General features: G+C 40.4%; 1 protein-coding gene across 1 annotated transcript; it reads left to right on the top strand.

Moving 5' to 3' along the window:
• Positions 1-1,401: 1,401 nt before the first annotated feature.
• LOC101746702 (mucin-2) lies at positions 1,402-11,325 on the top strand. The gene is made up of 2 exons (XM_012689917.4): positions 1,402-3,934; positions 7,280-11,325. Exons 1-2 carry the CDS (start codon positions 3,458-3,460, stop codon positions 9,530-9,532), a joined length of 2,730 nt encoding a protein of 909 aa, XP_012545371.2. The 5' UTR covers positions 1,402-3,457; the 3' UTR covers positions 9,533-11,325.
• Positions 11,326-11,916: the final 591 nt, after the last annotated feature.

Below are 11,916 nucleotides of genomic sequence, written 5' to 3'. Positions count from 1 at the left end.
ATAGTAAAACCTAGCTAACGGGGAATATTAAAAATAAAGCAAATTAATATCGAATCCGATCGGAAAGGTGGGATATTCGAAGTAAACTACAGAAGAAATTTGCGTAATTACTGGTGGTCCGTCCTCTTGTGAGTCCAAACGGGTGGGTACCACCATCCTGCCTGCTTCTGCCGTGAAGCAGTAATGCGTTTCGGTTTGAAGGATGGGGCAGCCGTTGTAACTTTACTGAGACCTTGGAACTGAAATCTCAAGGTGGGTGGCGCATTTACGTTGTAGATGTCTATGGGCTCCAATAACTACTTAACACCAGGTTGGCTGTGAGCTCAGCAATAAATAAATAAAAGACTGAATCTCATTCTTCTTCTCTCATTCGATGAACAATTCGGATTCCGCTCGCACCACTTTACAAAGCTGGCATGCGATCCGTAATGACATACGCGAGTGCAGTGTTCGCTCACACGGCCAGCTCCCTAAAATTAGCCGTCGGAACGATACTTCGATAAGGCGATGCGTCGTGATAATCGTCTCATCGTTGTCGCCGCTGACTACTCCCCGACTCCGACTCACGGAGGACCCAGTTATCGTCGAATGACACGTCGATCCATCTGATCCACTAATATCATGATTAGACGCCTGCAGCTCTAATACTAGGAACAGACTTAGAGTACTTCGTAGCCGTCAATATTCGTGATTCAATAGAGAGTTCGACGTGCAACTTAACCCATACATTTGCCCACTGAGTTTCTTGGCGGATCGCCGGTAGTAGATGCATTCGCAAAGCAGCTGCCCTTGATCTGCTAGGTCTCTTTCGGAGGCGCTCGGGCTGTTGTTAGAAAATCCCAGACCTCTGACTGAGCCACCTCTGACTCGCCCACCTGATCTAGTGAATCTGGAAAGGACGCCGGGCCACTAGTAATCTTTCCTTCCAAAAAAAATATTATCTTTTTTTGCGATAGTCACAACGAAACGTAACCGGCTTTACTAGCTTTCATTAAAATAAACAAGGGATCATTTATCATGTCTTTAATCAAGGATCAAGTTTGGTAAATCCACCCACATATCTTATAAGTAACATATTATATAAGAACAATGGGAGCTAAGCCAATCATTTTTATCTATCAGTCCTGAATACGTACGTTAAGATCCCACATTTTTATATCTTTAATTCTAACCTTATCTTTCATTGATGTTCAGATATTTTTCTTGCATTTTCAAGTAAATGACTAATGCCAGTGGACAGATAAAGTGCTCGCAGCCATTAAATTACGGATTATAATATTACACGATACGATGAGGTAATGTATACTTTTTGGTAATATCTTTAATGGCTTTTTAAGGTCGATTTTGTCACAATCGTGTATTTATACAATGCGAATTTGAAATTAAATTTTTTTAGTATTACAATATATAAAGGCATGTACACGACCCTGCTAGCTGCAGACGAATCTGAAATGTCTCTTTTCTTCAGCAAAATGGAACGTATCAGCAACAGCCTAGGCCTCTCCATAAATAGATCAAAAACGAAATTAATGGTGGTGGATCGTGCAAATGTTCTAAGATTGAGTGGGGCGCTTGGATTAGAGGTTGTAGACGAATTCGTGTATCTCGGGTCCTGCATAAGCAACAAAGGCTCATGTGAAACTGACGTGCGCCGACGTATCGGAATGGCTAAAAGTGCGATGTCTCAGCTACAGAAGATCTGGAAGAATAGAGGGATAGGCCTGAAAACTAAAACCAGACTGGTGCGGACTCTTGTTTTCTCTATCTTCTTGTATGGAGCTGAGACATGGACGTTGAAAGCAGCAGACCGAATGCGCATCGATGCTTTCGAAATGTGGTGTTGGAGACGCATGCTAAGAATTCCGTGGACAGCCTTCCGGACTAACGTGTCGATATTGAAGCAACTGGGCATCAAAATCAGACTGTCTACTGTATGTCTGAAGCGGATCCTCGAATATTTTGGTCACATTGCGAGGAAAGACGGCGATAACCTGGAAAAACTTATGATCACAGGGAAAGTTGAAGGCAACAGATTTAGAGGCCGCAGCCAGACTCGTTGGTCCGATCAGATCCGCACCGCTTTGGACAGTACAGTGTACATCGCGCTGCATGACGCCGTGGACAGGGGAAAGTGGAAAAAGATCTTAAGATTGAAGCTCATGGGTGATGGTGGTCACGACCCCCAGACATGAGGAACACGACTCGAGGAGGAGGAAGTTATGTATAAGTATGTATTAAGTAAGCATCTATGAGGTCATTGATCTGCTTCCACGGGAATTCTAATGACGTGCCAGTTCGTACAATTTGTTCACAACCTCACTTTTAAAGCTATGGTGTTTTTTATGCTCCTATGTAATCAGCTTTGTCCACTGTTTATCTGTTTGTTCTAATCAATATAACTGCTGTATAATATTTACAAAACCTAGTAAAAGCTGTTTTCACATTTGAGGCTTCGTTTAGCTCAATATTTTGGAATATACATATTAAATGTTAATAATATACTGAGAATATACTGAGGTGGTGGTGGAGTTTAGCGCCCCTGTCGCGCCTAGGGTCCTGGGTTCGATTCCCACGTCGGGTAAACAATCGTGTGATGAACAGATTTGTTTGCTCTTTTTCTGGGCGTTTATGTATTTATTTAAACGTCTATAAATATGTATGTCAGTCTCTGGTAACCATAACACAGGGAATCGTAATTTTTAGCCAGATGACCGAGCGTGATTTATTCCCGGTTATTTATTTATTTATATATTTATTTATTTATTTACGTATCGATTCAATCTCAAACAATTTTAAGACCCTCTAATGAAAATGATCGATATCACTGAACGTAGTGTTTTATCGATATTAGTGTACTAAGCTTATTGACTCGATAATTTCTTAGCAAATCAAAACTTGTTCTAACTTTTTATTTTTAGGCTTGTCTGATTACAAATATGATTGTATCACGTATTTAATTAATATTGTCTACGGTCGATGGGTCAACCGTCACTGGACAAGGAGACAGCAATGTATTGAAAACATCGTCAGCTATGGTATGAAAGTCTTAAATGAGACTATTATACGTCACGGTTCTATCATATCGGCGACGCTCAATCCTCAGAAAATCTTTAAATTTAATTAACAGATAATAAATTTGGTGATTGTTTAAATTAGAAAATGATTCAGCCCGTGCGTTCACCCATCTATTTACAAACTGCAGGTCACTTTATTGACCTTGCGTGATTAATGAGAATGACGTAAGCGACATATTATAACAAATCCTGTAACGGTCTATGAAATATTTTATACGATACATGCAAAATATTTTATCGTTCGATTATTCTCGTTTCATAGAATTATATCTTATCCACGATAAAGTAACAAATAATTAAGATACAGGTATTTTGATTACAGCATAAATTTTTAACTATATAGAGATTTATTGGACACCGCACCAAATGCCTGTGCCAAGAACATGTTTCGAACAACGCTGCGATGTTTTGTTGCGCTCTCTCTCTCCGCCACGTGCGTACTAAGTGACAGATGCATCAGATTCACGTTCGAAGATGCCGAGGAATTCCAGTCGTTGTTCAGTAACGAAGTCGGAATATGCGGAGGTATGCAATTTTGGGATGTCGAAACCTACGAATCGGTGCCGATGGAGAGCTTCCACGAGGCAGGGCGGAGTTTCGTTAGCCCGAGAACGATACTGAGCTGCGTATCGTCGTTCTTCTTTCAAATGAGAGCCGGGGGTATTGTAGAAGTGAATATCTTTATGGACGGAGCGTCGAATTCGGATCAGATCAATTTGCTCGCGAATCAGCACGTGCCTGGAGGGAACGACGCGGTCGTGGGGTCCGCTAGTAACACTCCCCAGAATTCAGCGGCCTTTGTACGCGGATGGCACACGTTTAGAATACGATTGATTGGAACCGGCTCTTACGAAGGATACGTAAGTTACTTTTTTTATTTATTAATTGAATGAGTGATTACTGGTGACCCTGAGGCCTTTCCAGTTTCACCAGGACGGGTGGGCGAGCAAATGCTCTGCCAGGAGGGGTGGAATTCGATAACATCTGTCCGGGCGTCTCCGAAGGAGACCTAACAACTCAAGAGCAGCTGCTTCGCGAATGAATCTACTACCGGATCGGAATCGCGACCCGCTGAGAAGATCCGGCGAGAAACTCAGCGGGCTGATGCATGGATTAGGTTGCACGTTGAACTCTTTGTCTAGTTCGAGGAGTACGGTTACTAGGGTTCCCAAGCCTGCTGCTAGTGTTAGAGCGTCTAATGCGAAGGTTATTCGATCTGACGGATCCGTAAGGACGTGAAGTTACTTATCTAACTTGTAGCAATATATGACAAACGCATTCCGCAGCCTAAAGCTTGGAATTTGCCGGTGTTATGAGTCAACACTCATACCAACCATACAAGAAAAAGTATGCTGAACAAAAATACGGGTTCCAACCGATCAGTAGATATTTTACTGCCAACGAAGACAAGAACAACATAGTGGAATGTTGCTGTTGTCTCTTGTTGGTATCATTGAGGGGGTGATCTATATAACTGTATCCCTGCTTTCCGAACTGGGATTAAAAAGGAAATTTAAACTAAATCAACACCTAGTACAGTTCCGAGGACAAATATTTTTGTTGTTTACATTTCATTCTGTCATCGTTACAATACAATGTATAAAGTCGACGTAATTTATGTTTTTAGATATACAAATCAATAAATTAAATTGATTAGAATTAAAAACGATATTACCTAATGATTAGTCGTAGTCTCATAGATCAAGCAATCTAATAGAGGGATTAAAATGTATCGAATCAAACGAAGCCCGCGAAACTCGTTGAGTTAAATGTGTTACATACATTAATATGTATGATTACAGAAAAAAATTGCTTAAAAATTTAATGTGTGCCCAAATAAAATCTGAATTAAATGTTTCAATGCCCATGTTCTTTGTAAGGTTTGTTCAGACATTTATTTATTTATTTGGAAAACCAACAGTACATTTCATACATAAAATATTTAAAAAAATAGATGAAACCATAACCAAACATGTTTCCAACATGAAAATCACATATAAGTAGAAAGTGAACAAAAGTAGAAAAAAAAACAGAAATTTAGAAATTTAAGTTTACACAAAAAAATAAAAAAAACAAGAACTTAAATATGTTTATGTAATAATATATACATTTCAGGGGGAAGAAAGTCATTTTTGGATACGGTATGTTTCGTACCAGGTACACTGTTTAATTAAAAATGTATCTCTTAACTGCAGAATTCGTTGACTATATTTATATTCAGAGTCCGTTAGCAAACGCTTCGAATCGATATTTTTCCCAAAATTAACATTCCGTGTTTTAATAATCTCTTAGTAAATTCAAATAAGCAGAATTAAACCATTCAAATATAAGATTTTCCCTGAATCAAAATGTTGTTGAAAATATTATTCTACTTAATTTTCTAATACACTTCAGTTAAAACAGACACCGACTTTCTAGAATTCTTATTCCCATCGTATTATAATGTTTCTATTAATTTTTAAACACTTATCTATGGAAGCTGTAAGAGGAAGCCCCTCCGTAATTAAGTTCCAGCGGAATTTTATTCCTCTTATGTTAGCAATAACGGAAAAATCCCGAAAACCAAGTTCGACGCTAGCTCTTGATTTTCTGAAGCGAAGGCACCTAATAGATGAACTCACGTCCTTACGGATCCATCAGATACAATAACCTTGGATTAGACGCCTTCAACTCTAACACAAAGAGCAGGCTTAGGGACCCCGGTAACCGTACTCGTCGAACTCGACAAAGAGCTCGACGTGCATTCTGACCCATGAATCAGCTCGCTCAGTTTCTCGCCGGATCTTCTCAGCGGGTCGCGTAGTAGATTTATTCGCGAAGCAGCTGCTCTTGAGCTGTTAGATCACCTTCAGAGGCGCTCGGACAGCTGTTAGCAAATCCCGCCCCTTCTGGCTGAGCCATTGCTCGCCCACCTGTCCTGTTGAAACTGGAAAGGCCTCCGGGCCACCAGTAATCCTTCAATCCTAAAAAAAAAACATGAACTCCAACGTCAACAATGTCCCACTTTTTTTCTAATACTTTCACATATTTTTGAGTTCAATTTACACAATGGATAATGGTATGTTCTTTCAGCGTGTCATTAAAAAGGATTCCGTCGCTGATCTAAAACTCAACAGAATTGTCATAGGACTTAACTGAAGGAACTTAGAATTTTCCCCTGTGCAAAGAATATTATCCTTAATTACATCTTGGTCCTCTATCTCATTCTCTAAACCAAAATTACAGCTCCAAATTGCATCTGCGGTGAAAACATATCGATTAAAATTCAGATGTAATGTTACAAAAATCCGTAAACCGCATGTCTCTTTTCTACACATAATAATATGTACAAATTTCATTGTGTTATTGACTGAACACAGAATACTTTAACTAAAGCAAATATGTTATGTGATTGATAGTTTTAATATGATTCAACATACATGTTTTTCTATTACTCGCAAACTAGTTGTCTTGAAATTCGTTACCAAAAACGTTTTGCTGCAAAGGGGCGCGCCGAATATCGAATTAGCATCATAATTAATCATATTAGCAGTATCTAAAATCACATAAGATTTGTATTAAATATGTAATAATTATTTTTAAAATGTATAAAATTTATATTTAATTATTTTATTAGTGTAGTAGTAGTAGTTGTAGTATAGTAGTAGTTCTATTAGAATAGGCAAGATCTCGTCTGATATGATGTGGCTACAGGAGCCCATGGCCATCAAAGCGCACCCAGTGACCTTTGAATTTGATATAGAAATCTCCTTTAAACTAAATTATAGCGGGTTTCGCATCCCAAAAAGTAACGCATAGCTATATCGCGGCCAAAAAAGCGAGATAACATCCATAGAATACTGCAATGGTACCGCACAATATATTTACGCAATGGTACACCAATAGAATCTAATTTAAATAGTAATTGCAATTTACATCCATACGTACACACAAACAAATAACGTTGAATGTAATATTCCAAGATGCTACGCAGAAAACCTTTTACAAAATTTCCAGAATCACTAAATTTTAGTTGCGAACCAAACCAAAGGAAAAAATTTCAATAAAATTAACAAAATGAAATTAAAAAACCGCTAAGCACTAACCTAATGTTTTAGTCTATCTTTGTGAATACGCTTTTGAAAATTCTTAAATGATCTGCAAAAATAATCAATTTAAATGCGATTTAATATAACTAGTGAGTAATGTTTCATTAAAATTTCCAGATAACATTGATGGGAATGAAGTCCACTCATTCGAGGGTATTGGTTGATTCGTTCCGTTATATCCCTCCCGATATGGCTGAGAGCGCATGCACATTTTATGAAGAAGACATGACTACTACTACTTTATTACCAGAGTCAACAACAACTTTCGAACCAACTACTGAGGAACCAACTACTGAAGAGCCTACCACCACAGAGCCGACAACAGAAGAATCTACTACTGAAGAACCTACTACCATAGAGCCGACTACCGAAGAACCTACCACCATAGAACCGACTACTGAAGAGCCAACTACTGTAGAACCTACCACATTGGAACCAACTACTGAAGAATCTACCACCATAGAACCGACTACTGAAGAGCCTACTACCATAGGGCCCACTACTATAGAACCTACTACCATAGAACCGACTACTGAAGAACCTACCACTGTAGAACCAACTACTGAAGAACCTACCACATTAGAACCAACTACTGAAGAACCTACCACTTTAGAACCAACTACTGAAGAATCTACCACCGTTGAACCAACTACTGCCGAGCCTTCGACAGTTGCACCAACCACTGAAGAACCTACCACATTAGAACCAACTACTGAAGAATCTACTACCATAGAACCGACTACTGAAGAATCTACCACTTTAGAACCAACTACTGAAGAATCTACCACCGTTGAACCAACTACTGCCGAGCCTTCGACAGTTGCACCAACCACTGAAGAACCTACCACATTAGAACCAACTACTGAAGAATCTACTACCATAGAACCGAGTACCGAAGAACCTACCACATTGGAACCAACTACTGAAGAATCTACCACCATAGAACCGACTACTGAAGAGCCTACTACCATAGAGCCCACTACTATAGAACCTACTACCATAGAACCGACTACTGAAGAACCTACCACTGTAGAACCGACTACTGAAGAACCTACCACTGTAGAACCAACTACTGAAGAACCTACCACATTAGAACCAACTACTGAAGAACCTACCACTTTAGAACCAACTACTGAAAAATCTACCACCGTTGAACAAACTACTGCCGAGCCTTCGACAGTTGCACCAACCACTGAAGAACCTACCACATTAGAACCAACTACTGAAGAATCTACTACCATAGAACCGACTACTGAAGAATCTACCACTTTAGAACCAACTACTGAAGAATCTACCACCGTTGAACCAACTACTGCCGAGCCTTCGACAGTTGCACCAACCACTGAAGAACCTACCACATTAGAACCAACTACTGAAGAATCTACTACCATAGAACCGAGTACCGAAGAACCTACCACATTGGAACCAACTACTGAAGAATCTACCACCATAGAACCGACTACTGAAGAGCCTACTACCATAGAGCCCACTACTATAGAACCTACTACCATAGAACCGACTACTGAAGAACCTACCACTGTAGAACCAACTACTGAAGAACCTACCACATTAGAACCAACTACTGAAGAATCTACTACCGTTGAACCAACTACTACAGAGCCTTCTACAGTTGAACCAACTACTGAAGCTCCAACTACCGAGGAACCTACCACCGAACAGCCTATAATAACTATTGAACCTACGACTATTACACCAACTACAGAAGAAGCTACAACTATTGGACTGACGACAAATGAACCAACAACTGAAGAGGCAACTACTGCTCATCCGACGACAGCAATGCCCACCACTAGTCCAACTGTGAGCCCAGAAACAACGGCACCACCTATTGAACCGATTACAACAGAACCCTACCCCACGGAACCCGAACTGACCACAGAAGGAGACGATCAAGGAACATCTCCAAGCAGCATTGAAACAACAACACCAAGCAGCATTGAAACAACGACACCAAGCAACATTGAAACAACGACACCAAGCAACATTGAAACAACGACACCAAGCAACATTGAAACAACGACACCAAGCAACATTAAAACAACAACACCAAGCGACGAAAACACAGAACAAACTGATGGAACAGAAGAACCTCCCGAGATAGAGGAAGTACGTCCGGCATTTTGGAATGCCCTGACAATAACTATGGCTGTTTTGCTGTTCATTTTACTGCTAGCTATCGTAGCTGCTGTGTCATATGAAATCGGTAGAAGAAGAAGAAGAAGATCGAAAGACAGCATTTCAGAAATCGACATTGATATAGAGAATCTACCGAAACCCGTTCTGCTTCCGCGGATATCGAAAGTTTACCCAGATCCACCGTATGCGAGAAGTGACCAGTTTTTAACGTGAACGTATTTCCTGAGAACTATGTGCTTAATGCGAGTTTTTTAGCGTTCTCGATAGCGTAAAAGTTAACTCAAATTTGTAGGGAGCTGGAACGTTTGCCTACGTTTGCCGCTAGGGGCGCTGTTCCAGCTGTATACAAATTTAAGTTAACTTTTACGCTATCGAGAACATAAAAAAACCGGTACTAAGCACACTGGATTCTCATCATACGAGACTACTTGTCGAACCGTTCGTTCCGATATCGAGTCGAGGGAACGCGTTCCCGGCCCCGTCACGTCACAGCCGGAGTCCCGCAAGGCTCCGCCCTCTCCCCGTTACTATTCAGTTTGTATATCAACGATATACCCCGGTCTCCGGAGACCCATCTGGCGCTCTTCGCCGATGACACCGCCATCTACTACTCGTGTAGGAAGAAGGCGTTGCTTCATCGACGACTTCAGACCGCGGCTACCACCATGGGACAGTGGTTCCGGAAGTGGCGCATCGACATCAACCCCACGAAAAGCACAGCGGTGCTCTTCAAAAGGGGTCGCCCTCCGAACACCACGCTGAGCATCCCCCTCCCGACTAGGCGCGTCAATAACCCCGCCCCCGCCGTTCGCCCAATCACGATGTTCGACCAGCCCATACCGTGGGCCCCGAAGGTCAAATATTTAGGCGTCACCCTCGACAGTAGGATGACATTCCGCCCCCACATCAAGACGGTACGCGACCGTGCCGCCTTCATTCTAGGACGTCTCTACCCGATGATATGTAGGCGAAGTAAAATGTCCCTTAGAAATAAGGTGACACTCTACAAAACTTGCATACGCCCCGTCATGACCTATGCAAGTGTAGTGTTCGCTCACGCGGCCCGCATACACTTAAAATCCTTTCAAATTATTCAATCCCGTTTTTGCAGGATAGCCGTCGGAGCCCCGTGGTTCGTCAGGAACGTCGACCTCCATGACGACCTGGACTTAGAGTCCATCAGTAAGTATCTGCAGTCGGCGTCCATGCGCCACTTCGATAAAGCGGCACGACACGAGAACCCTCTCATCGTGGCCGCCGGTAACTACATTCCCGATCCTGCGGACAGAATGGAAAGCAGTCGACGTCGCCCTAAACACGTCATCTCGGATCCTCCTGATCCACTAACGGTGCTTTTAGGTACTTCAAGCACCGGTCACCGTTCTCGTCGAACCCGTCGCTTGCGACGAAGGGCTCGACGAGTAAATTAACTCTCAGACACAGCCCACTGAGTTTCTCGCCGGATCTTCTCAGTGGGTCGCGTTTCCGATCCGGTGGTAGATTCTGCGAAGCACGACTCTTGCTAGGGTTCGTGTTAGCAACATCGTCAGGTTTGAGCCCCGTGAGCTCACCTACTAAAGTTAAGGCTACGCTGAAATAGCCGCTAGGGCTATCAGCTTAGGTAGGAAAAAAAAAAAAAAAAAAAAAAACACTGGATTTAAACAGATTCTCTTGTTCATTCTTTAAAGGTGACTTGAGGTTTCTTGCGATGTTAGCAGTTCTTAAATACTCAAAATTCAGTATTTTTTTAAGCAAAAGAGGTCGGTTAAATTAGGAAATTTAATGTATTTATTTAAATAGAGTTAGCAATTAATCACGATCTGAAAACTATAGACACTATTTTACTATAGATGATAGTATGCCTATTACTTGTTAACAAACTGTACTTGTAGAAGTCTAGATGATTCGAAAGACATTTAAGCTTATAGACAATAATTAATAAGGACGTTAGAATATTAAGATTTTGTAAGTTTTTTTGTTAATTAATAAAACCTTTGTTAAGAATTTGGATTAAGCAATGCTGTATTGTTTTGATATTATTATTTTAAATAAACATTTAAGTACAAAAAATGTCTTTACTTTCCAAAAATACGAAAAAATCGTTAAAAACTGAGTACCTGTACAACAGTCGTTTATTTTCCATTATTTTGGCGACATTTAGTGCTTCATATTGCTGCAAGCTACACTTACATAAACCATATTCAATCTTGATTTTTAGTCTCATCGGAATTAACCTAAGTAACTGCTACCGCCATCTGTGCAAAAATGTTGGAACTAAAACAAAAAAATGCATAAACCGATAAAGTATATCACCTACACCAATAAACCTTGTAACAACATTTTTAATTGCATATTTCATGTGTTATCGAATATAATAAACACAATGCATCATTGATAATATCATAATCAGGCATGATACTTGGCCGTGAATCGAACATACTTGAAAATACATATTATAATATAATACCTAAAAAACTACATCCTGTTCGATCTGATATTAATTAACATCATTATCGACAAATATATTTCTCTATTTACTACCTATACCTATATAATCACTACATAGTATAAAAGAAAGTCGCTTTCTCTGTCCCTAT

Source organism: Bombyx mori, chromosome 21 (assembly GCF_030269925.1).
Source record: "Bombyx mori chromosome 21, ASM3026992v2".
Taxonomy (NCBI): Eukaryota; Metazoa; Arthropoda; class Insecta; order Lepidoptera; family Bombycidae; genus Bombyx; species Bombyx mori.
This window is presented reverse-complemented; position numbering and strand designations above follow the sequence as displayed.